General features: G+C 43.7%; 1 protein-coding gene and 1 pseudogene across 1 annotated transcript in view; both read right to left on the bottom strand.

Annotated features, from left to right (window-relative positions):
• Positions 1–25562, bottom strand: part of PDIA5 (protein disulfide isomerase family A member 5) — a 1005467-nt gene that overhangs the window by 59548 nt on the left and 920357 nt on the right. Inside the window, exon 15 of the mRNA XM_086957073.1 lies at positions 294–364. Within this exon, the coding sequence (XP_086813199.1) occupies positions 294–364 (71 nt within the window). The remainder of the gene's footprint in view (positions 1–293; positions 365–25562) is intronic.
• Positions 7961–8092, bottom strand: LOC147732552 (U2 spliceosomal RNA; annotated as a pseudogene).

The raw sequence follows: 25562 nt of genomic DNA, 5'->3' as shown, positions 1-25562 counted from the left end.
CCCTTTTATTTGCTTCCCTCGTATGATTTAGCTCACCATACTATAACATAGTATGAGTTTAAGATAGCTTGTGTAACGCTGGGTTCTGAAGCTTCAATGTACTTCCAACTGCGTTGCCAAATTCAGTATGATGCCTTATGCCAGTGTGTCCTTCCCTTTGTTTCATTTGAAAAACAACTATCCCTTTGTGGGGTGAACCACTTGAGGCTGACAAATTCATCCTAACAAGGCACATATTAAATGTTTGGAAGTCCTAAACAAAGTCAAATGTTAAAATTAAAAGGCCAAAGTACCTTTCGGTCTTCTTTGAAGGCATCGGCAGCAGCTGTAAAGTCTGGGACGGCATTTTTGCAGTGAGGACACCCTGTGAACAAAATAGAAAATGCATGTTAAACAGAACTTAGAAACTGCGACTGCCACTTGTTCATAGTTGTGATAATTTGAGGCATCTATTTGAATGATGTTACTAAATGGTATCCAGAGAACATGCTGCAAAACAACCGCAAGCAAAACAGTGCAGAGGAGTGCCAAAGTGGTTCTTTCCATGTCATTCTACAACAAGCATTTTCAATGCGGTAGGTCTTGCAATTGCAAGCGTTTACGACCACTTTAATGGTGGCCATGCCCCTTTCTTTAGAAGCTGCTCGCTGAATGAAGGTTACAGTGAGCAGAGTTTAAAGAAAGGGGCGCGGACAACATCAAAGTGAAAGCGGGTATGGGGCGCTTTCACCCAAAGTGAAAAAAACAAATTAATTAGGAAAGCTTTTGTAGCGTGCCCACTAAAGTGAAAGCTGTCCTCGCTGTTAATTCAATAAATAAATAAGTTCAGCCAATAAAGTGAAAGCGGCCTGCGCTGCAAATGAAACAATTAAATAAGCGCAGCCACTATAGTTAAGCAGGTAGTGCTGTAATTTAAATAAAGTATGTATCACAGAAATCGCTCACTTCTGCCTAAATACTCTTCTCTGTCCCTTCACTACCTTCTCACCTTGCCAATTTGTAAGCGTAAGGGCACAGGCTTGTGTCCTACTCTAAAGAATTGAAGGTATTTTATGTGACTTATCTAGTGTACAGTAAAAATTCGTGACCTCTGTCCGGCTGGACAAGTCGTACTACTCAATATAGTTTCCATTTTGTCTATATTCATTGTTTTCTCGTATCTTTTTTGCATGGGACCACTGTTGTTGTAAAAAAAGTAATTTAAATAAATACATTACTAATACTATAAAAGAGTGCGGCGTACTGCGATGTCGTAGGTGAAATAGAGGAAGATCATTAAAGAAAATAGTGCTCACCGACTACATTATGCAGACCGAGTAACGACACAAGGAAAAAGTCCAGTCGTTATGGGAGGTTACAAATGCAGACAAGGCGATACCAAGGAGGCACTACAAAGGCTATTCACAAATGAAAATCAACAATTTTGCAAGGACAGTAACAGGAGCCAGTTGAAGAGATGAGCAGGAAATGGGCGGAGCTTCGATGCCATACCTCAATACAGCATGCCTCGCAGAGCAGCGCATACGCTGTCCAGGTTCGACCTGAAAAGCCCATCATTTCAATTTCAAATCATACTGCCCAGACCAGTTATGGCCCTGCTTCAAAGGCAATCATTGCTTCTGAATTAACATTTTTGCTTCATTTTCTGCCACCATGTAAACGTCCATTACGTTTTCTCACTTTTCCAAATCCCTGACATACAGTTCCTAATTATTTTCACATTCGTTTCCATTATGACCAACAGCTGACCTGTCTGACCTCAGGGCTTCCGTTTTTATTTTCATATGAATGTCATTTGTAGCATTCGCCTGTGATGCTTTAAATCTGACTGGCCTCTGTGCTGGTAGAGCAGAGGAAGAGGCCTGACCTCATCATTAAAGCACACGGACCTCTTTCCTTTTTACTGTGAGCTACGATCAGAATGTTGTCTGGATAACCCGGACGTCCGGGCCCATTGGAGGGACAGCTTAACTCGCAACAAAACGCATGACCATAATGGAGTGTTTCTAGCTGAGGTACACATTATCCACGTGTCTTGCACGTCAGTGTTGCCATTGGTAATCCGACAAAGAATACAAAAAGTGATGGATGCAATACCTACTCAGCCAATGATAATTGCTTCGGCCATATCCCAGGCCATCGTTTTTTAGCTGCCCAACATGCCACTTTAGATTAGACCTAGTATGCAAATCAGTCCTGGTTCTCCCACACTAGGAATAGCCAGCCGACCTGCTAAACCAAGTCATCTCTGAACCGGAACACAAGCAACCCAAGACGGGTTTTGGCCTACTTGGGCCTTTTTAGTTTGGTGCAGCTTGGATCCACTAGCACGGTGAGCATGGAGCCCATGTCTGAATATACCAGCCACACTTCAAGGTGCCACAAATAAGGATACAAAAAGAAGTGGATGGTATTCATAAATTAATCTCAGCCACTGGTATCCAAGCCATCTATTTCTTTTAACCACCATGCCACATCGGATCAGACCCAGCCATTTGCAAATCAGACTTGGCCCAGCCCCAAAAGGGACAGTTCAGCCTCAACTGCCAAGAAAGGTCCTCTCTGACCTGGAGTGCAAACAACCCAAGACTGGGTTTGGGCTTCATGGGCCTCTGCCAGGCACTTTGGGCTGGGGTGTTCCTACTGGAGGAGGATCAAGTTGGACTTGCCTATGGCTGATCCCTGTCTGAAGTGGCATGGTGGGAGAAGAATGATACATTGGGATGCAGTCCAGAGTAATTACCAGATGCTGCATTTAATTCAAGCAATCCACTTATCATTTTTTTGTGTGCCTCAGAAATTGTTAGTCTGACATCTTTTAGAAAGTAAAAATAAAGAAAATAAAGGCATCCAAATGTTACCACTTGCACTTATAAGTAATCCAGTTTTCTTGCGGGATTTGAAGAAGTGTACGATTGCACGCCTGTGTTATTAATAAATGAGCAAGGATGTGGTAAAACGTTATTGCAACGTATTGACAGTGAAGCAAACCTGTAAGTTTCGTTTTTTTCTGGTCTATTGATTGCCAGTGCCATCAGCATGAACACTGGGGTTGGTCTAGATCTTAGATTTGCTCCAGAGTCAGTGCACTAATCTCTGTTCGACTAGGGGTGCGGCCAAAGTGGGCCTCTCACCATATTGGAGGTGGGTACTAATCCACTCACCAGATGTTAGATCAGTGGCCTACTTTACCTGAATTCTTATTCTTATGTTTATGGACAAATTATGGTTGTGAGGAAAAGCACTGCCCTCGAGGAGCAGTTATTTCCCCACAGCTTGATCTTTGGTATTCTGTGTCCCCTGGCAGCAAGATTTCCTCTATCCCCAGCTGACACACAGCTTATGATCAGATTTGCTAACTGGTGAAAGTCGCCTGGATCCATGAATCAGTCTACCTACCTCACAGTGGTGAAATCTTGGACGCCTGCCAACATTTTAAAACTCATCCCCTGTAAAAACTGAGGTTTAGTAGACCAACAGCATCGTCCCCTTCTGAGACTGTATAAAGTGGAACCCACCCAGGTGTACTCGTCCCTCTAGATCCCAGTTCTACCAGTTGAGGATCCTGTGCTGCATTCTCCCATTGATCAACTCATCTTCATGGCACTTTAGTCCATTTTTTGGAACAATCAAGAATAGATTTTGGGAACAGCATTTATCTTGCAGCAGCCGCAAAACTGCTTCTCTCTTCAGTAGGTCCAGCTTGAAGCTGTGAGGTTCCAGACATGACTGAACAAAACTCTGGTAAAGCCTATAGGCCAGGGGTTGGAAAGCCTGTATTGTTTTCTGCACGCATATGCAAGAGGTATTCAGAATGTGCATGCAACAAAAAGCAAAAAATGCTGCCATCTTCAGGTGGAGCACATGTGTGGAATAAAAGTAAGTTAAAAATTACCTACTGCAAAAATACAATTTAAAAATATGAAATAAAAGGAGAGATTGGCCTAAATGCCCTGGCCCTGCAGGGGGAAGTTTTAGGCAGATGTGCAGATGCGCTCAAGCAAAATGCCCTCAACTCACAGTGAAGAGCGCCATTGGCTTGAGTGGGCAGACCCACTGCCCAGTGTCCTACTGGACAGATGCCAAATGTGAATGACAAATGGACAGACTAATGGATGAAGGTACCTGAAGTAAAGTCATGGTATATGCATATTATTTTACATAATTTCAGTGTATTTTACTATGCATGATTAGTTAAGATAATTCCATAGAAATGAGAAAATTAAACAAGTAAAAAACCTTGCTGTAAAGTGTTAGATAAATTGGTAATTTTTTGATCAACTCTTAATAAATATTTTGTAAAACGACAACTTAAAATAGAATCGGTTGGGTTAAAACATGCAAGGATTGCTTGACGGCATGGGCAAATTCCACGTTCGATAAAAGCCATCCTCAAAAGTTCTCTTTTGTCCTGCATGAAAGCTGGCCATATGCAGACCAAATGTACTGCTTCCTCTTTACCAGGTCTGCATGAACGATAGCTGATTGATTTGCTGGTGCTTAGCCAAAGTAGTCTATGCAGTAGGGCTGGTTGGAGACCAAAGCCAAAGATCATAAGCTTCCATTTTAAGAACAATGAGCATCTGTATTCAACTAGGAGCTGAGATTTTAGGTTCTTGTAATTCTGTAGAAGCACCCTACCATGAGGAAGAACCGAAAGGTTAGGGAAGAAAATGACACCGGTTAACTAATTTTATGCATGTCCGCCTGTGTTGTACAAGGTTTGATCAGAGCTAGACTTGCTGGATTTGTTATCACATCGATCACATCTTGTGTGTAATCTTTGTCCATGGAAACAGTTTCTCCATCCGCTAGCTTTGTTTGGATGAAGGGCGCTTTAGGTATACTAACTGCCACTATGCACTCTTTCACTGGATTTTTTTTGCATTAGAAAGTGAGATTTTCTACCCTTCTTTTTTTGGAGCAGGTGTGGTTTTTCCCTTTTTTCCCTTTTTTACGTCTTGCCTAGCGTTGTGTGGAAATGAGCCTTTTTAGGGGCTCACTGGTGCAGGGGTTCACCTTTATCTGTCTACTGGTCCTTAAACTGAAAAAATAGCGATTGGCACGAAAGCTGGAAATATCAAGAAAACTTTTATTAACATTCATGAGTGGGACTACGGCAATACAACACCCTTGGGCACTGTATGAGATAGTACAAGGAATACAGAAACCAGGGGCCTTTTATACACACTTTCTTGCACAGTAAGTATGGAGACTCAAATAGAAGGCACAGGCCTACAAAGGAATAGATACTGACTAACATGGACAGGTAGAAACCCCTTTGTCAGCATGGTGGGAGAGGAGATAGAACTGCTTGCATCAGTTGAAACAGCCTGACAGTTGCATTCTAAGACAGGTGTATTCTAGCAACTACAGGCCTTTCTGAGCTCATACATTGCCCTGGCTTAGAATAGAAGGAGTTAACTAAAGCTTATGCCTCAAGCAGAGTAGAAAGGCAGGCAACAGTGTAGACGGCAGAATCACATGGCTTAACAAAATGGATGCCACAACTAAAATGGCTTCAGTTTATGCTAATGGAAATTTCTGCGATTTCCACAGTTGCAGCGTGCATGCGACACTCACTCTGCGGGGGTTATTGTGATCGAGGAGATTTCAGAAGGGGACTTCAAGCCCCGCCTCTCATTTTCATTGGCTGGTGTCTTCGTTTATGTAAAACAGTGGCCTCCGATTGAGACTGAGGCTTTTTTGTTTACGCCCTGTCTCCTTTTCGTCCAGCCCAATCCGGATTGGATTGTCTGCTTGCCGGCTGTCATGACTAAATTTCTTATCTATAGGGGGCTTCTATGTGTACGAGTTAGTCTGTGTGTCTGAGCAACTTTTTAGATAGCTTTTAACCGCTAGCAACTCTGAGCAAAGTTAAGCCGTTGCTATTTTCTGCAGTTTTTCCTCCATCTACGTAACTGTAGGGCATGGCTGCTTCCCGCAGAGAGATTTTTTATTTCAGGGATGGTTGGAGGCTGCAAAACGAAGGCGGGGAAAGGATGCTTTTTAGTTGTAATAATTTCATTAATGAAGTACATATTTCGAAAATGTATGGCTTTTGCTTCCACTCGGATCGTGTTGGAACGCACGTTCATATGCGAGTTCCGTGCACTGGATGCGCGGTTTGGCCCGGTGGAAGCCCTGCGAAGGCTTTAGTTGGCGGGCGCCCGTGCTTGCGTTCTGGTTTCTTGGTGGCTATCCGCCGTCTTTTCTGTGCGGGTATGTCAGGGAGACGGCGCATTGCCACGAGTCGCCGAAGACGGCGCTGCAGACACACGGAAGACACGGGGCTTCCCGCCTCGCCCCCACACTAAAGCTATGCACCACAGACTCTTCATTGCTCGTGCATGAAATACAAACGCGGAGCTCTGGTGAAATGGAGGTTTATAAGGCGAACCCTTCTCCTCCCCTTGCTGGCTGCGCCGCTCGGAGTCTCATCTCTGCTCGAGTCAAAGAGAAACAAAAAGCTGCACAAGCGTTGGACAAGCCTACAAAACACCACCACACACTTACAAAACCCTTCAAATGCGTTTTTTATATAACCCTTCTACTAAACATTAGTTCGACCTTTCTATTATAAAGGCATGCATCTAAAACATTGCCTTTTATTTCAGCTAATACATGTGCACCTATGCACGAAGTGATGAAAATTCGTCTAAAAGAGGAATTAACATGACAAGACAATGTAGTATGGTTCGATACACTTCTAAAATCGGACACAGTATGGCCACAATCAAAACAAGCATTTGCAGTGCAACAGGTCTCGCATTTACACAGTTTGACCTATTGGCATAGTAAATAACAATGCCTTTTATTTATGTTTTGGCTTTTAAAACATAACTAAAAGGCATTGTCATTTACAATGCCAAGAGCCTAAACTCGCGTAAATGCGAGACCTATTGCATTGCAAATGCTTGCTGAAGACTGTTTTGGGATGGGGAGTCCAAGATTATTACTTCTGAATTCCCTGGGCGTTGTGCTGTATAGTGGTCTGGCATTCTTATCCTGGTTCACTTGGTAGCCTTTTAATTCCCCTGGCCTGGGTATCCCCTTGTTTTGCCCGACCACGTTGATTTAATGCTGACTTTCCTGATTAGACTTCTTGCAGGTTGTCGCACTCAGTTTGAGGGATCTCTTGGCCAATCCAACAGGTCGCCAGGCTTGAGGTCCTGGCGGAGAATTAACCATGCGAAAACTGTACAACACAGAGAGGGCTGTTCTGCTCTGGGGCTGCCTTCTTCCCAGGAGTTGCTTGTAGACCCGAAAGGGCCTTATACAGAGCGGCTGACCCTTAGAGGCACAAGCACCCCAGTAATTGTCCTCCTGCTCTCTATCCTGCAACTCCAGACTTCTGTTCAAAGCTTTAGGAACGTGAGGAGCAGGGCTTTTTGCTGATGTTTTGTGATTGTCACCAAAGTGTTGTTCCCCCTCGCAGTTGCCTCTGCACACCCATTTCTGCCCTGATCTCGTGCACTGATGCAGCTCGTAGGGCATGAGAGCTACTGTTCCCTCCCCTACCCAGCCCATCTCTACTGCTGGAGGCCTGCTATTTCATGTGGGCAAGCTGGGGGGCTTAGGAGCAAGATGGCAGTCAGTAGTAGTTCAGGACGGGCTGAAGCCAGAATAATCTGGTAGTGCCTGTGCAAGTACTCTTTAATATGACAGAGGATAATGTTGTGGTTATGGGGGAGCATAGTAGCTAAAACCCAATAAAACCTGATAAAATTGATGCAATAGTCAAATCAAGATCAATCAACATTAGATCCATTACAAGTTCCTATAAAAACCTCACACGCCCACCACATAGAGGTAAAAAACACAAGATAAGGCATAAACAATTGGCATTTGGGTATTTTATTTCAGAAGCCTAAATGCTTCTTCACAGTGCTTTGTACCTACGTTCTTGCACAGTTGTATCAACCACCGTTGTCTAATTTTTTTGTATCCAGGACAAAAGAAAAATTCGTGGAGCTTGGTCTACTCTTCCCTACTGCATGCTGGGCACCCCAGAGCAGAACTGTCAATCCATTTGTTAAACTGATAAGAACAGATACTACACTTGATCTTAGCCAAAAGGCCGAGAAGCTAGAGTTGGCTTCAGGGGTGGGTTTATAAAAGCACTGCAAACCCTATATAAAGAACCGGTCGCGGCCCTAAGAGTCAACGGGGGGACTACTGGCCAATTCTCTATTAAAAGGGGTACACGGCAGGGGTGCCCATGCTCCCCATTACTTTTTGCCATGTATATGGATCCACTGATCCGCAAATTAGAGCTCTGTCCAGAAATAACTCCATTGCCGACATTACTGGGACCATGTAAGATCTTGGCTTATGCTGATGATGTGGCGGTGATAACACCAAACCCCACAGAGGCAACTGTGCATATAGAAGAAGAGGCCCGCAGATTCGGTCGCGTATCCGGGTATGCCCTAAATGTCTCCAAGACTCAGATAATTAAAAACTTGATGACTCAGTGTGATGATAATCGTGTGGTACAGGCAGGGACTTACCTTGGAATTAAAATAACAGCTGATTTAAACAATTTGGTGGAAAATAACATCGCCCCAATAATAAGCAAAATAAAGAAGGATTTGGATCGGTACGAAAATTTACACTTATCGCTAGTGGGTCGGGTTAATATTATTAAAATGATGATATTGCCAAAATTTTTGTATATATTTAGGGCTATCCCACTCTTATTTGAAAACAAGTGGTTTAATATATGTGAACAAATGATCAACCGCTTCGTATGGGCTAAGGGTAAGACACGCAGAGCACTGAGGTATATGTCTCTACCACGGGAACGTGGTGGCTGGTCCCTACCAGACCTAAACATGTATTATTGGGCCGCCGCATTCCAAAATATGTTGGGATTGGTAGGGGGGGCTGATATAGATGACTGGGATAAAGCAGGATCACTTGCAATTTATGGTTTGGTTCTAGGTAAAAATGTGGAAAATATATTTTTAAGATTTACGGAGGAAAGTTACTATAAACGAACACGGTTCAAGATTCTAATGGCTGCTCAGAATGTTTGGAAGGGAATATCAAAAAAGATTGGATTTGGGAAATATAATTTTTACACTAGACTTAAAAATAACCCCTCACTTCCGGGTATGGTTTTTTCGGGAGCTGTGTTCCAAGACTGGGAGTCGCGTGGGATAAGAAAGATTGGAGATATTCTGGGCCCCCAAGGTATTTTACAATTTGTTGAGCTGCAGGATCGATATACCCTAGATACAAAACATTTTTTTTAATATCTTCAAATAAGGAGTTGTCTAATAAACAGAAAAGGAGGACCTATAGGGTTCGATAGAAATATATTGTTGGATATTATAGAAACAGGCTCGGATTGTACTATAAAGAGGTTTTACTGTGAGATGACAGCATTAAAGAAAGATGATATGGAGAAATGGATAAATAGGTGGTCTGTAGATTTGGATATAAGTTGGGATATTTTTTCAGAATCATTAGAGTTGGGAAGAAAACTGTTGTGTTCATCTTCATTACAGGCTCAACATTATAAGACTTTATTCCATCTCTACTACACTCCTGGAAAAATTGCTCAATGGGGGGTACTACGGGAACCACCTGCTTTAGATGTGGGAGTCTGGGGGTGGATCTAACACATATCTTTTCACTTTGCCCACATCTGAATAATATAAAACGGGATATTGAGCAGTTTCTACAGAATGTACTATCAACAACAATAGAATTAAGTCCAGCTGTCATGCTATTAGGAGTCAATCCTGAGACTTATGTGGGTAATGAAAAGTTTCTATTCGTAGCTACGGCTATCCTCAGACTCTTAGTTGCCTCGGCATGGCTGGATCCTAACCCTCCAACCTATCATCAATGGCTGGGGAAGTTATTATCTATCCAAAAGCTAGAATCAGCTATCTATGCGAGGAGGGGGAGAAACGGTAAGAAACTAGGCTTAGCAATATGGGAGCCGCTCGTCCACTGGAAACAAGGTCCCGATTAGTGATCATCAGGGGGGGGTTCGAAATTGAGAATTTAGTATATAGAAGGCTGTGTATATTTGGAGTATATGATTTGTTTTGAGAAAACCATATATGAATTGATATTATTTTATGATCATAATGCTCTGTATAATCCCAACACTTATTTATGATTTTGTATTGTAATGAATGTTATTGTGCCCTGTTCTCATCTCGGGGGGGAAAAAAGGGGAAAAAAGCTCAATAAAAATACTTTAAAAAAAAGTCAATCCATTTGTTAGAAAGTGCACGCAGAGGGAGAGAACCGTGCTTAAACTGTGCATAGGGTTTCCTGGCTAGGGCCAGTTGTATCTCATCTAAACGTGGCTCCAAATTATAGGTGTCCTTTATTTTCAGGAAGTTAACTGTGAGAGAGCCTATGCATAGTAGTAAATACAAGCATATGGGCGCGCTGGTCCCTCGATGGCTCCTATGGGACTCTCCTACCACCGAGCCAGAGGCAGCTTGTCGCCCGCTCCCTCTCTGAACCGAATACTCGAGGGGGCGGGGGAATACGGGCTGGAGGCAGCGATAGGGCAGGGAGTATAGCGAGCACGACTACGAGGTGTGCGGGTGGGACTACCCGGGAGCACCATAACAAACCACCGACCTGTGCTGGGTTCCCAAACCTAGCCACCTTGCTGCCAGGCCACTCTGCTCCGTGCTGCCAGCTGACCGTACCTCGCTTCTTTCTCAAAACGCTGTGAGACTCTGCCCAACTTCACTTCACTACCCACTCATATTGACCATTTTAAAAGAAAAAGTCAATAAATCACAGCATTTGTATAGCGCACTACTCACCCGGAGGGTCTCAAGGCGCTAGGGGAGGGGGGTTCATACCATGTGAAGTTCCAACAATGTGCCATGGCCTGGGCAGATGGGCTCCAACATGTGCAATGTGATCATTCTTGCTGCGGTTAGGCCAGTTTGAATACTCAACTACTACAGCTCACCGTCACGAAAGAAACAACTTAAATATGTCTGGAGGCTAAATTCTTCTATATTAACACAGGTTGATAAATACAAATACTTGGGCATCATACTTGATTACCAACTAAAGTACAAACATCATTTAGAACAGGGGAAATCAAAAGCCAAACAACTGCATTTCGCTTTTAAAACCATACAAAAACATTTAAGTGGAAGTTCAACCGGCCACATGTTAAAGATCGTAGCTGCTAAATTCTTGCCATCGCTCACATATGGCTCGGAATTGATGGCATCTAGGGACTCTACAGCGCTGAATCTTGCTCAATCCAAACTGTTTAAACACCTTTTTTCGATCCCGCGACACATTTCACAGGCCCAAATACGTCTGGAATATGGATTAACAAACCAGACCCCGGCAAGACAAGGAGCATTGGCCAAATATTACTGGCGTATGAGGGACGCCGAAGACAACTCACTTGCCCACCTCTGTTGGCTAGAGTTCGAAAAACAGGCTGGGTTCTCGAATTCAACATATAAGTCCCTTAGGCAAGCGCTTCAGTCTTTAAAGCTGGAAGAAGCCTGGCTTTCACCCGTGTCTTATAACATTTTTAAACAGATCACTAACAAAGCTATCAAACAAGCATCGCTGATAATGGACAAAGGCGCAGTGGCTGGCAAAAGCCACGCCTGGATTGTGTTACCAACATATAATCATCTGAAACATCAGCCATACTTGCAAGATTGTTTTAGGGATCACTACAAGAGGAAATTAAGTCTTCTGAGGCTGGGTTGGTTCTCGAGCAAAGACCTCGCCCCCAAATGGCAGCGTACCTGGCCAACTTCAAACTGTCGCCTTTGTGGCAAGGGCGTAGAGTCATTATTGCATTTATTATGCATATGCCCGGCACTCCAAAATCTAAGGAAGACGCTCTTGTTACCACTCCTAAGAGAAGCACAAGTAAGACCCTGCAGGGCGGCTGTAATAAAATGCCTTAGCGGGTCTTGGATACAACTTTCCTGCAAAACTATAAAATTCTTGGCCCACGCTGCCCAAGAGCTGGAAAACAAGGAAACAATTAAAGACGACCCGTGCCAATTGGCCCCCTCAAGGCTGGGCCCAGACTCTCCCTCAATCTCTTAATGGATACCCTTCATTCCACTTTTCCGGCATAAAAAAAAAACTTCATTCTGAGTTAACAACGTGTTACTTCCATCAAGTTACACTTAACCCCCAAGCACTGCACCCCCGTTTAGAATATCCATTTGCTGACTGGCAGCTGCAATGAGACAGTTATCCCCGTGCCCAGTTCCATCTGTGCTTCTCAACTTTACACAGTAACTGCACATTCGAGTAATTTGCTACTGCTTTGCGTTACTTTAATGTATTATCTTTTCATGTGATTTATGTTGTTTTTATGCTGTTTCAAAGATGTAAAGTTTTATCCCATGGTGGTAAGACCCACCCTTTTATGATTTTCACAAATCAAATAAAGTATTACTTACACAGCTCACCGTCACAGGTTCGAACCTTTGCAAGGTTCTCAGCCTTCCATCCTTATGAGGATGGAAAGGAGAGTGGGCACATGTTATTTGGTAATAGTAACAAGAGGTATGAGTTAGCTGTACCAGTGCTCAGTAAAACTTGCTACTAAAAGCACTATGGAGCAGCAAGTGTGGTCTTGGAAGGCCCTTATAACTGAAAATAATATAGTACAGAAAAAAAATGCTAAATTAGTGCAATGCCTGTAGTCTAGACGAACGTCAACATCCAGCTGAAGAATTCTGTGCAATGTCAAAAATGTGGCACATGCCCCATAGGATATTAGTTATCCTGAGTGTGGTAATCGTTTTGCAATTGCATGTGAGGCTTGTGGTTATATGCGCAATGATAGAATTTTCGGCGGATATATTACATAATTTAGCTTGTTAAGTGACTACTGAAGCTAAAGACTCAGTTTAGGCTAGCTGTTTATAAATTTATACATACATACATACATACATACATACATACATTTATACGTGAACGTCCTGTCACCCTTGGTATTATCTCAGTTTGGGAAGGAGGCACCGAGATAAGTATAGGGATCCTGGGGGAAGGGGTGTGAATACTTCTGAAGGGAGAAGGTTGTTGGGGCGCCCTTTGACCAGACTTTTGGGAGAGGGCAATAGGGAGGGAAAAGCAAGAATGAAGGGTAGGTGCAGCGACGGTCAAGGCCCAAGTGGGAGACAGGACAGGCTGGGTGTGGACACCCCTCCGCTGCCTAGTGTGATGGGGCATCAGGGTCAGTGGGTCATCCTTGCCTTTATCTGATAGCAGAGCGGTTGTCCCCACCTGGGTGTAGGGGCTGTGTCTGGCCTGGACCCAGAGCTCTGCTAGATGCTCTACCTATACTTTAGGGAACAAGACAGGCCGGTGGTGTGCCTCGTTCATACTTCTGAAGAAGCATTGAGTACCACGAATTGCAGCCCCATAATGTCGCGGCTGACCAGATCTCCGCTCAGATTGGACAGATTCAGTGATTTACACGGTAAAGGGTGCTATTGGATCCCCAGGTCTTAGTGGCCTAGATTCTCTGCACTGGAGAGAGACTCTGCGTTTGATGGGCTTTAAATGTTCAGAGCCCCTAGGCTCCATCAGTGACTGTTTTTTCTCTCCCTGCTGCTTTCTTTTGTGTTCCTCATTTGCTCACCGAACAGAATTCACTAAAACATATATTTGTGTATATAATTTTGTCTTAAGGCCTACTGAAAGTAACCAGCCAGGGAATTGGGATGATTGAATGCATAGGTGTGAAACATACCTTTTCAAAGATACTCTTACTGTTTTGCTTCTTTTTCAATCTGGTCACTACCTTGCATTGTCACCAGTTTGCAAGGGCTCTTGCATTTCAGAAATGCTACAGTAAATGTCTGGCCCTCTTGGGTTGGAAGAGCAACGGTAGAGCTTTGGTGTTTGTTCCTCCATCTAAGTTGGTGGAACTGCCCAGGAGACCAGCAATGATGCCCCTTCATTACTGAACCCCCATTCACATGCATGCCAGTGCAGGGCATGAAATACAGATTGAAATGTAGACCTTCCCAGACACCGGAAGTGTATTGCCAACTTGGCTTTAGAGTGAAGACCACACACATTAATGAGAAAGAACGGAGGCAGGGTTCCACGTAAAAGTCAATGAGGGGTTTGTTAGGAAGGGGTTGCTGATTACTTGAGATCCTAAGCACTGGAGGTTTGGTAGAAGGCTAAGTGTGAGGGGTATGAATGTAGTTTGTATTACTCAGATGAGGAGGTTTCTAGACAGGGCTTTTCCTTTTGTTTGTCCGATTACTGCTATAGGAAGGCTGAATGCAGCCAGATGCAAGATTTTACACTTCACTGTGTCTATGTTGGGGGTGCTCCAGATTGATGATGGCCCCAATGCTATCTGCCCAGATAGGTATTACTCAGACAAACACTAAAACAGACTTTGTTCTCCTTCAACCTGTCCATATCAGAGGGAAGGGGGACGAGCATCTCTAGCAAAAAAAAATTAACACAACATTCTTGGTTTCCTTCCAATAGAAAAATGAAAGCATTTTTTTTTTTTAATAATATTTATCCCATTGGTGATGTGTGTGTGTGCCCACTGGTGTTTTCATAGCCCACAGTGATATTGCAACACATGCAAATAATGTTTTATTTCTACAGTTGTGCATGTAACCTTAAAAAGCCTCCACATAAATCCCAACAATCTTGTTTGATACAGACTTTGACTTAAAAGGGGGGCCAAACTTTTTACCGGACCGCCAGCCGTGAGGGGAACGGCTGGTCCGCTACTTGCCATGCCGTGAGGGGAACGGCCTCAGCAACCACACGCCGAACTACTATTCCCAGCTGCCCCAGGGAAGCGTGCAGCACTCACGCCACCAGCGTGCCCGGAGGCGCTTAAGTAGACGGAGCGCCTTGAGTTCCTGGGGGCCAAACTTTTTACCGGACCGCCAGCCGTGAGGGGAACGGCTGGTCCGCTACTTGCCACGCCGTGAGGGGAACGGCCGCAGCAACCACACGCCGAACTACCCTTCCCAGCTGCCCCAGGGAGGGGCGCAGCACTCACGCCACCAGCGCGCCCGGAGGTGCTTAAGTAGACGGAACACCTCTCACATCGCGAGTCGCTCGCGGGAGCGCCCGAGAGAAGCCCAGGACAAGGGCTGGACCGTCTCTGGCCGTCTGTGGCAGGACGAGGCAGGGCCGGGCCACAGACTTTGGTGCTGGGACAGAGTATGAAAGATTTTTATTGTTTCAGTTAATTAAAACCACAACAATACATTTTAAAGGAATCGACTAATGTGTTTAAAATTCTTAACATATATGTACAATCTCTGTTAATATATTCTATAACACTCTCCGTCTAAAACCGAGTTTGTTATTTAAAATCGAATGAAGTGTAATAGAAATGCAGTCTGTCTAGCTTAGTTCTGAAGTTCTTGATTTTTTCCTCTTTTATGTTCCGGAGCGCTCTCTGCCCGAGCTACCATAGTTGTGTTATCCTTTTGTTGACAGGGTGCCGTGGTGTATTTTAGCGCTTGGGAGTGGGCTGCAAGGAACTTTAGTAATAGGCAGTTCAATCGCGTGTCTGCTGGGTTCAAGGTTGCCATAATTGCAGATCTGCACGTTCTTATACCCCGCTCGTTCATAGACTTTTTTTAACAGAGAGCTTCGAGCTTGAGCTAGATTCGGGCAGATGCAGACAAGATGAATAAAGTCCTCGTTGCTCCTCCCGCATAGTCTTCAGGTTTTTGGTCCATTATGCACCCAGGTTGGTTGGTCCATAATAGATGGGAATTTCCCCAAACGGAGTCCCATTAATTTCTGTTTTCTGTGAGCTGGAAATGTAATTGTTAAGTATGGGGCTGCCACAAGTGTTTTGTAATTTGATTTTACCATCCATGCGTGTTTTCTGTTGGCAAACGTGGCTTTATCAAGTAAGAGAGAGTGGAATTTTGTTGACTTGTTTATAGCCTGTTTGAACGCCGGGTAAGGCAGGTTCTGGGTCTCGTATTGGAATTGGTAATTGAGCCCACCACCTATTCATTTTTATATTGGGACTGTAACTGTTTTTTCACTTGCATTCCTGTTTGTTTGTTCCCAGGACTGTGTTTCTTTTAACAGTATTAGGGAATATTATTTTGTTCCTTATTAAGGCTTTTTGGTTCTTTATAATTTGTTGTAAGTATTCTGAGAGAGTCAATTATGTCTAAAGGTAATAATGTCAACACCCGTCCTGCCTTAGCTACCCTTGACAATTACCTTGTAAAAGTGGTAGACAAAATTAACAAAGAATGCTGACTATTACTGGGTCGGGGGGAGTCTCTCTGCTCCATTACCCAGTCCACCCAAGTCACCTACATCTTTGTCTACCTCTCTAGTAGATATTAGTTGTAACCTGGAGTTTCCTGTACTTCCAACCACGGCTACTACTATAGAATTAGTGCCTAACTTGGTCACGCCAGAGGCTCCTCATGATATATTGGTATCAGTCTCACCGGCTCCAAGAGCCCAGACAGTATTAAGATGTGGGAGGAGTTTTAGTAAGATAACCCTACCTAAACGGGGGGGGGGAGAACATAACAAAAAAAGACCTGAGCCATTATCCAACAGTGCTGTTAGTGACCCAGTAACAGTAATTAATAATTCTCAAGTTAAACTAGTTCCCGGGCAGTTAGAGCTCTTGATTAGCATTATAGATGCTAAGTTTGATAAAATTATTAAACCTTTAATGGACAAACTTGACACTATTTCAGGGGAAGTAAAGGGGTTGGGAGGCCTTCTGAGTTCACATACAGGGTCAAATGTTAGCCTAAAAGCAGTTACAAGGGTTAATGGATCCATAATGGAGACACCAAATATACCCAATGGGGGATCTTCCCCAGCTGTTTCCAACCCTGTGTCTACGGTGTGTTTAAATACTCCTACTACTATAGCCCCAGTGGATAAGCCAGGGCTAACCAAAGAGAAGACTAAGCGATATGGTTATTCGCAGCCCGACTTACCCCCAGACTGTGCACTATATGTGGCAGTTTTAACCAATGTCCCACCAGTCAGGGAGACGGGGCCTCATAGCAATCTGGAAACACATGAATCTTTGAAGAATAAAACCGTGGGTTGGCTTAACCAAGAGTGCGGTTTCCCAGTAGCTTTGTCTGATCAGATTCTAACCACCACAAGAACTAATTGGATAGGGAAATCACATAAAAATATTATTGGTGACTGTGTAATTGTAAATTTAAAAACCCACATCTTGCTACCACCTCTTTGATCAGAGCTACCTCTCACCCACCGAATGACCAGGGAATTTCACTCAGACCAGTGGGGTATTTCTACAGACATTTATTTGTCCAGCCTACCAACGATTTTGGGGGGGAGAAGAGGTAGTGCCTCTAGTGTGCCTAGAGGTTTTGAGGTGGTAACATCTAATCGTTACCAATCTCTGAGCGGTTTAGACTCCAACGATTGACTGGACCCTGACCAGGTCCTCTCCCTGCCTGAAGTACAAACTGTGCTCTGTGGAGGAGAGTCAGAAGGAAATAATACAGGGCTTCATGCCAACATAAGTGTGCACTATGATTGCCGCTTGACCAATAGCTCTGTGGGTGAATCTGATGGGTGTAGTGGGGGTCCGCCTGTAGTAGACAGGCTAAGTGTAACCCTCCCTAATTCTAATGATTCATTGGACATTCATTGTTTAAGTCCAACCATTACTACCCCCATTGAAATTATGCAAATACCCACTGGGCCCCCGAGCTGTCTTATTGCCAGTTGGAATGTTGCGGGTTTAGCGTCCACAGACGATTGCCTGGGGTGGTCAGAATTTGTTGATCTTTTTGATATCATCTGCTTCCAGGAAACTTGGTGTAAAAATGTTACCGGTTATAACGGTTTTGTTTCCTACCAATTACCCGCTACAGCATCAACATCTGGTAGAGCTAAGGGAGGGCTTTTGGTTTTGATTTCTGTTAAAATTCCCATAATTGTTAAAAAAAACATGTTTTAGTGGGGGCCCATTCCCAGATTTTATGGCTGTCGCAGGAAGAAGGAAGAAATATCCTTTTAATTAATTTTTATAATTTTATTTTCGACAGCACCAGGCATCTGGTGATTAATGGTTTAGAGAGTGCCCTGGTCGACATCAAAGCGGGCTCTAATGTTGTTTTTGAATTTATTTTGGTGGGGGATTTTAATATTGCAGTTTGTACCCTCTCCAACCAAAGTACGTCTGGGGTCACCAATCGTTTTGGGGATGCCGATCTCCATTTCTCTCATAACAAGTACGGGGAATCCCTGAATAACTTCCTAGCGGCACATGATATGGAAATATTGGCGAATGAGAAGAACGATTTAGGTGAGAGTATCCCCACTTTTTCAGGAAGGGGGGCAAATACTGTTATTGTTTTTATATGTATGTCATCTAACCTTATCCCCTGGAGTCTGGCCCCTAGGGTCGTGGATATCATGCTTAGCGACCATAATTGTATTATTATTGAGGCCACTCTCTGGAAAGAAAAACCTGTACCTGATTCGGGTGCTATTGTTAATATTGAACCCCATAGACCTAACGGTACTAGGCTAAGATGGAAAGGGGATAAAGCTGAAATGACGTCTGATTCAATTATAAATAGCTGCTTATTAGAAATTACTGCGATCCTTGAGCATGCTGACGTCACTGTCGATCTTATTCGACATTTTATCAGAATTATTTCCATTATTGACAAAAAGTTTACTAAATTAGCTGAGCGTAAGTCCGACCAACGAAGGGAATGGTTCGACCACGCATGTACTATTGCGCTAAAAGAGCTTAAAGAGGCACTGGCAGCCAAACCTAGAGTTAGGAGCCAGGTGTCCCAGCTTAGAATAAACTATAAGACAATAGTAAAGCAAAGGAAGACGGAGTTACAGTATGAGGCCTGGGATAAATTGACACAGGCTGCAGAGACGAAAAACTGTACATTATTTTGGGCCACTGTTAATTGCCCATTTCCTAAAGATGAGAAAGTACCAGAATTAACATCTAAGGTCAATATGGAAACATGGATTTCTCACTTTTCTACTATTTTTGACTCGGACAAAGCCCTGGGTAACCGTAAGGACTGTTGGCCCATTGTCCCTTTGGATATTACCATAACTGAGGCTTTAGACAGCATAAGCGCTAGTAAAGGGGGAAAGGCTCAGGGTTCTGATTGGGTGCCCATCGACGTTTATAAGATAGTCCCCGAGGTATGGGGACCAATGTTGGCAAAAGTCTTTAATGCAACTGTTCGTCATGGGATACCCCCAACCTGGGAGGAATCAATTATTATACCCATATTCAAGAAAGGTGATCGGGGGATGTGAAAAACTACAGTCCCATTTCCTTGTTGGATTCCTCAGTGAAAATTATGAGCCGGGTACTTTTGGTTAGGCTGGAAGAAGGGGCAGAAACCAACGGTATCCTGGCAAACTGCCAGTATGGGTTCAGAAAAGGGCGTGGAACGATTAAGCAATGTTTAAATCTCAAACTTTTGATCGGGAAATACACCCAGGCCAAGAAGGGCTCTATTTATCTCTGCTTTGCAGATTTGAGCAGCGCCTTTGACATGGTGGACCATGCAATACTTTGGGCAAAATTGTTTGAAATGGGGGCCCCTGAGGGTATTGTCTTTTTTTTGGCCCGACTCTATGTCAAATTATGTACTAGCGTTCGATATGGTTCTAATGGGGAGTGTACCACCAAATTTAAGATCGGGAGGGGTATAAGGCAGGGGTGTGTTCTCGCTCCCTTGCTTTTTACACTTTTCATTAATGAAGTGGATACCGTTCTACAGACAGTAGTGGCAGACGCTCCTAGAGTTAATGATATCAACGTCCCGGTATTACTCTATGCGGACGATGCCGTGCTACTGTCTAGGACCCCGATAGGCCTTCAATGCTTGATGGATGGGTTTTCACAGTTTATCAAAAGTAGAAAACTTGTGATTAACAAAACCAAAACCTATATCATGGAGTGTGGGCCGGGGCTGAGCAAGCCCCACTCTTATTACATAGAAGGACAAAGTGTCCAAAAAGTTGACAATTTTTGCTATCTTGGCATTACATTTTCTAAGAATTGCAGCTGGGCCAGTGAGCATAAGAATGTTAGGGCTAAGATGATGAGGAGTGCCAACGGGGTGTTTACTTTTGCTACCAAATTAGGGGACAAACGGATAAGAGACATGCTTAAGATCTTTCAGTCTAGATGTCTCTCCATTGCCCTCTATGGGGCAGGGGTTTGGCATCGGCTGGGAGCCTACAGGTGGAGGAGAATGTATTTTTAAAAAGACTTTTGTGTCTGCCAAAATCTGCCTCTAACGATTTAGCCCATAGAGATCTAGGAATCCAATATTTAAATGATTTGATTCTCCTGAGAACACTACTGTTGTGGCGTTCCATTTGGCTGAAAGAAGAGACATCCCTAAACAGAGCCAACAATAATGATTGTCTCACTGTTGATAACCATTGAAAGATTCCATGGATTAAATATATTATCAACAGCTTTCAGGAGTTCTATGGCCTTAAAATAAATACTGATAGATATGGGGCCTCAGACATATCTAAGTCGGAAATGAAGAACATCTTTTTGAATTGTAAATCAGAGAGGCAATTTATCCACCTGTGTGTTTTACAGTAGTATGAACGAAACAGCGGGCTATCAACCATATTTGACCCAAGTGACCAGAGTTTCTCACCAGTTTGTTCTAACAAGATTAAGGATGGGGATTATGCATAATCTGGTTGCTTTCCCTTCCTTGAATAAGCACCCTGCTGGTCCCTGCCCGTGTGGCAATATCTCAGCACAAAGCACTATCTTTTGCTGAGTTAATTGTATGGGAATTTCAGCAAAGCTTTTTTAAAACCTATTTTTGTCAAGTTTGGTGTCAGGACAGTACATGATTCTATGAAATTGCTCTTTAACTTGCACCATCCTGATGTTTGTTTTTTTACTGCTACTTTCCTGCTTAAAGCGATTAATGGCAGGAAAAGTATGAGTTTTTAAATATTTATTCTGTCCTCGCCTGTATATTATGCTTCTTTTTAAACATTGGCTGTCTAATTGTAAATGTAATTGTATAGTAATTGTAAGTGGAATCTTATTTATTATATGTGTGCTTTTATGGACATTGTTTTTTGTTCCGAATAAAGCCTTATGAAATGAATGCCTTAAAATGTCCAATTGTCCTTTTCTGTTTGAATGGCTTTCCATCTTCTGCATGCCTCTTCCGTCCGAGCATGGCCTAATATAAGTCACACGTATGTTTGCCTTAATCCTTATTATTGTACCTGTGCAAATTGCCCACACTTCATTTCAAAGATCAGAACCTCTCCTTTAAGAGTTATACCTCTACATCCTAACAATAAGTAATCTCTGCTAGCTCATCTATTAAAAGTGCCATCCAGTGCATGAAATCACATATCCCGGACCTCCACTAACAGCTAAATCTGATTAATTTAATCTGCCACATACAGACTAGATTAAATGTGACAATGCTTAGGGTCAGGCCCACCACCCAGTACCATACCAGCCCACAGCAAATAAACCTCCCATCACCAACTGTTCAGGCCTGGAATACCTGAAGAGATCTGCCACATGCTACTAACAAACAAGGGATTTTTAATTCTGTCAACCACTGCAGGTCCCAACTAGCTCCATCCTATGACCGCTTCCTGACACCTCACCATGACAGTCAGATATGGGTTACAAAGTTCATTTCAGTAGATCGCTCCATCATATCTCCCTTTAGCCTATGTCTGTTCAGGAACATAAACTTTAAACAAAGTATTTCACCAAATGAACACCCTGTGTGGTAACCAGTTAAGTGGACTAGGTAAATAAGAAATACCACAAAGGGAAGAAGAAAGCTGCTCAAAGCTTGCTGAAAACCGTAAACTGTGCATCTGTCTCTCACACTTCATCCATCACAATGCAAAGCACTGCTTCCCATAACACGATAACTGCACATTGATGCCTACCTGCCAACTCACATGGTGCCACAGTGTGACACACGATATCGGCTCCCATCACACAGTCACCAGCCGATATCACACTATGGCAGGGAAAATGAGCTAAAAATCCCTGTAAATAGTGGTTTTCCAGCTTGTTTTCGAGAGGCTTTGAGCTGTAGACATCCATTAAGGAGTGTGAAAACACCCCAGGACATCAGCACCAGCCCTGGTAGGCTTTTTTATTTTTTGGGGAGGAGGGGGATTGGGTGGGGGGAGGGGTTCAAAAGTGCCTCCTAGGTACTTCTTGGCACGAGGCCCTGCGCCCTCCTCACACAGATTGTTCTTCAAGTTGACAGGGATGTTAATGGTCATGACGTAGAACATGGAAACACTTCCAGCACAGAACCAAAGCAAAGCAAACAAACACAAACCGCACACCCCAAAAGATGCATCGTTCTGCAAGCACTTCAGCGCTCCACATAGGGGAAGTAAGCGCTTTATAAATATTGCAATACAATACAAAAGGTATTACCTGGTAAAACTTGCAACCAAGCAGGGTGGCACCTCCCCATTCCGGAGATAATATCTTTAGCCTGACTTGCAATGAGATGCGACGTTAATATACCAACTTTCGTCCATCTCCACTAATTTATTGTGTTCTACACAGTGGCGGATGGTGACATTTGAAAGTAGTGGGGCGTAAAACAATTGTTGTACTGCACTGTGGCAAGCGAGCCAGAACCACCTAAGGGAGGTTTGGGGGCAATTCTACCCCGAGCAAATTTTGAAAAAGTGTGGGCAAATGGTGCATTTTCATGCAAATTTAAGAAAGCAGGAAGAGGCAGCTGCCGCCTGCCTGGCTCCTACTGTACACTTTGTGGCCCACCCATATACCTCCGAGAGTAGCAGGCTCGACCACGGAAAGACATGTTTGTACAAATACTTCGGAACCATGATGGCCAGGAACCTGTCGCCATAGTACACTCACAGGGTTCAGAAAGGTAACCACAACGGAGTGCGTGGACACCTGGACTGACACACACATGTGCGTGTGGTGTGCCATGTGCTGGGATTGCCTGTGTGGGCGGCAGAGTGCAGGAATGTGCAACAGATGCATTACAAGCACCCCTTAGTAGATTTTATGGCCCAATTCAGAAAGTTGTTCAAGGCATGTGTCTAGCTGATGATCAGTTATACAACATATGAAAATATTATGCGCTAAAACCTTTGGACTGTCATTAACAAAATAACTGTTCATAGGAAAGTGTCACAGAACTAAAGAGCTGTGTGGTGCACCCTCATACTTAATAATTCACTCATAAATCGTGCAGAAAATGTGGAAACATGCCCAATATCTCTAGTTAATGCTCGCTGATTGTCGCAAAAGGTTCTGTGTGTGTAAAAACAGCCTTTGTACATGGAAGATGCTGTAAAGAAATGATTCCACAATTTGACTAACCCTTGACTTGCATGGTGTACGCATTGCAAATATGAGGTAATAAAAATAAGCTAGGAATATTGAACAATACCAGACAAATATGTGCTTGCATATCACATGTGTATGTTTTGCAAAAGCCACTAGGAAATGTATGTGACTATTCTAAATGTGATAAACAACAAGTCTAAATACACAAGTAGCACTGTGCAGGTCGGTAAGGACATCTTGATCTTTCTGGAATGGCCCTTTGGTGCTATGATCTAGTACAGAAGGCGTTTTCTGCTCCGTTCCAGCCGGACAGGGCCAAACAGTGCACCCTGATTGTGATGGGATAGCTAGTACGCCATGCAGGATTCCTCGTGCCTTGCACATTCTGAGTATATGGCCAGGGTCAGAGAACAGCAGTTTAGGATCCTTCAAACATGCCGCTTATGCAATCCGTACATCCATTTAAACTTTAGCGGGGTATGAAATTCGGTTCTAAGGCACATACGGTGAAAGCAAAACACATGTTTTGGGTAGTGCTATCCTAGCATGGTTACGTCATTACTAGTAAATTATGTTATTTTAATTATGTTCTGAACTGAAGTCAACGTAAGTTACGTCGCATAGACCACATAAAGTTACAAGTACGCACAGACACCTTTACATTATGTGGGACTGCGTGCCTTGTGCTGTGGAGCTTGAAAAGAGCCTTCACTCAACAGCAAGTGTCACCAATAGCTGCCACATAAAATCACTTCAACAGTGGCCACATCCACTCACCACACACAAGCAGTGAAAAGCCTATGATGGTCAGGCTATGCCATTTGCAGCTTTGTTAGTTTACCAATGCATCCCTGTGCTGATAGGGCTATAGTACCCATGACCTCACACACTATACAACTCACATCTCTGCACCTGCGGTCTCGATATACCGAAGGCTCAAGCTACACAGGCCCCATTATCCCAGTGCCACCCGTGCCAAGACAGAAGTGCGCCTTTTAGCTATAGAGGGGGTCGTGCTCTTTCTCTCGTTTCTGGGGGCTGGGGGACGGGGGATTTAGCGTGGGTTAAGTTCCGCAATGCAGAAGACTGATTTCGACGCCAAAGGATGGTCACCCGCTGCAGAGGTGACTCACACAGCACCTCACATCTGATTTTTGAGTTTGCATGTAATCCGTGTTCTTGTAGTGTTTACACTCTGCTAATGGGGGACTAAGAGTTGCAAAGTTAAAAAGAGGAATGTCTCTATTGAATGATTGAACACATTGATAAAGCTCCAGTCCCAACATTCCCAAATCAGAAACTCGGAGTTCCTTTGAGAAAACCTTCCTGCTCGCGCGCGCCGGAACACTAGCAGGTCACTTCGGGGTGCATGGATTTGTCGGCGGACAATGATCTAACATCACACTGCAGTCACGCAAACTCGGAGACCTGTCGATTAGGGCCAAACACAGAAACAAGCAACCCAGGGTCTCATTAAGGGGCACCGCCGAGGACAAGGCGGACCGTGGACGTCATCTCCGATGACAGTCCGATTAGCATCAAACCCAGGGAACGAACGCAGCATAATGGACCCGTCAGCATGGGTTTGGCAACTGTCGTCATTATTGGCAAATTGATTCTTTTTTTTTTGGTTAGACAATCTCGGACACTTAACAACAATTAAAAGAACTGGATATTTCCCATGCACAGGACCTCTACATTTACTAATTACATAGCTACCAGCAGAAATAAAAAAATAAAATAGCTTTTCAGTGACCCACCCGATTCGCGATGCGACACTCCCTGATTAAAACGTGCATGGATTTCAGCGGAGCTCCCCGAGAAACGCGTAGAAAGGTTAATTCACTTTTGTTCGGCTAATAAATAACTGTAGGACTTCCTAGCTCTTTCCACGTTTTCCAATCTGGCCTGACATACTGCATAACGCGCGGCAGAGTGTATATTATGAATAACTGCTGGGTGACAGTGCGGAAAAGGCGGGCTGACGTGGAACCAGTTTGTGCTTTCACTGGAAAAGGTCAGGAGAGTTCCACGAGCGCGTAGGTCAATTTGTGATCGACCCACTTCTCCTAACAATGACAGACCTGTCAACAAGGACTCATTTCACAACGTATGAAGGCAGTCTCCGCCACCATCAATAATTCACACATATGCTAACATTTTTACTCCATTTGGGATTTTCCTTACGATGTTCTCTGCTGGAAAAGGAAAG

This window comes from Lissotriton vulgaris, chromosome 2_1 (genome assembly GCF_964263255.1).
Source record: "Lissotriton vulgaris chromosome 2_1, aLisVul1.2, whole genome shotgun sequence".
Classification (NCBI taxonomy): Eukaryota; Metazoa; Chordata; class Amphibia; order Caudata; family Salamandridae; genus Lissotriton; species Lissotriton vulgaris.
The sequence above is the reverse complement of the archived record's forward strand: the minus strand, read 5'-3'. Positions and strand labels throughout refer to the sequence as shown.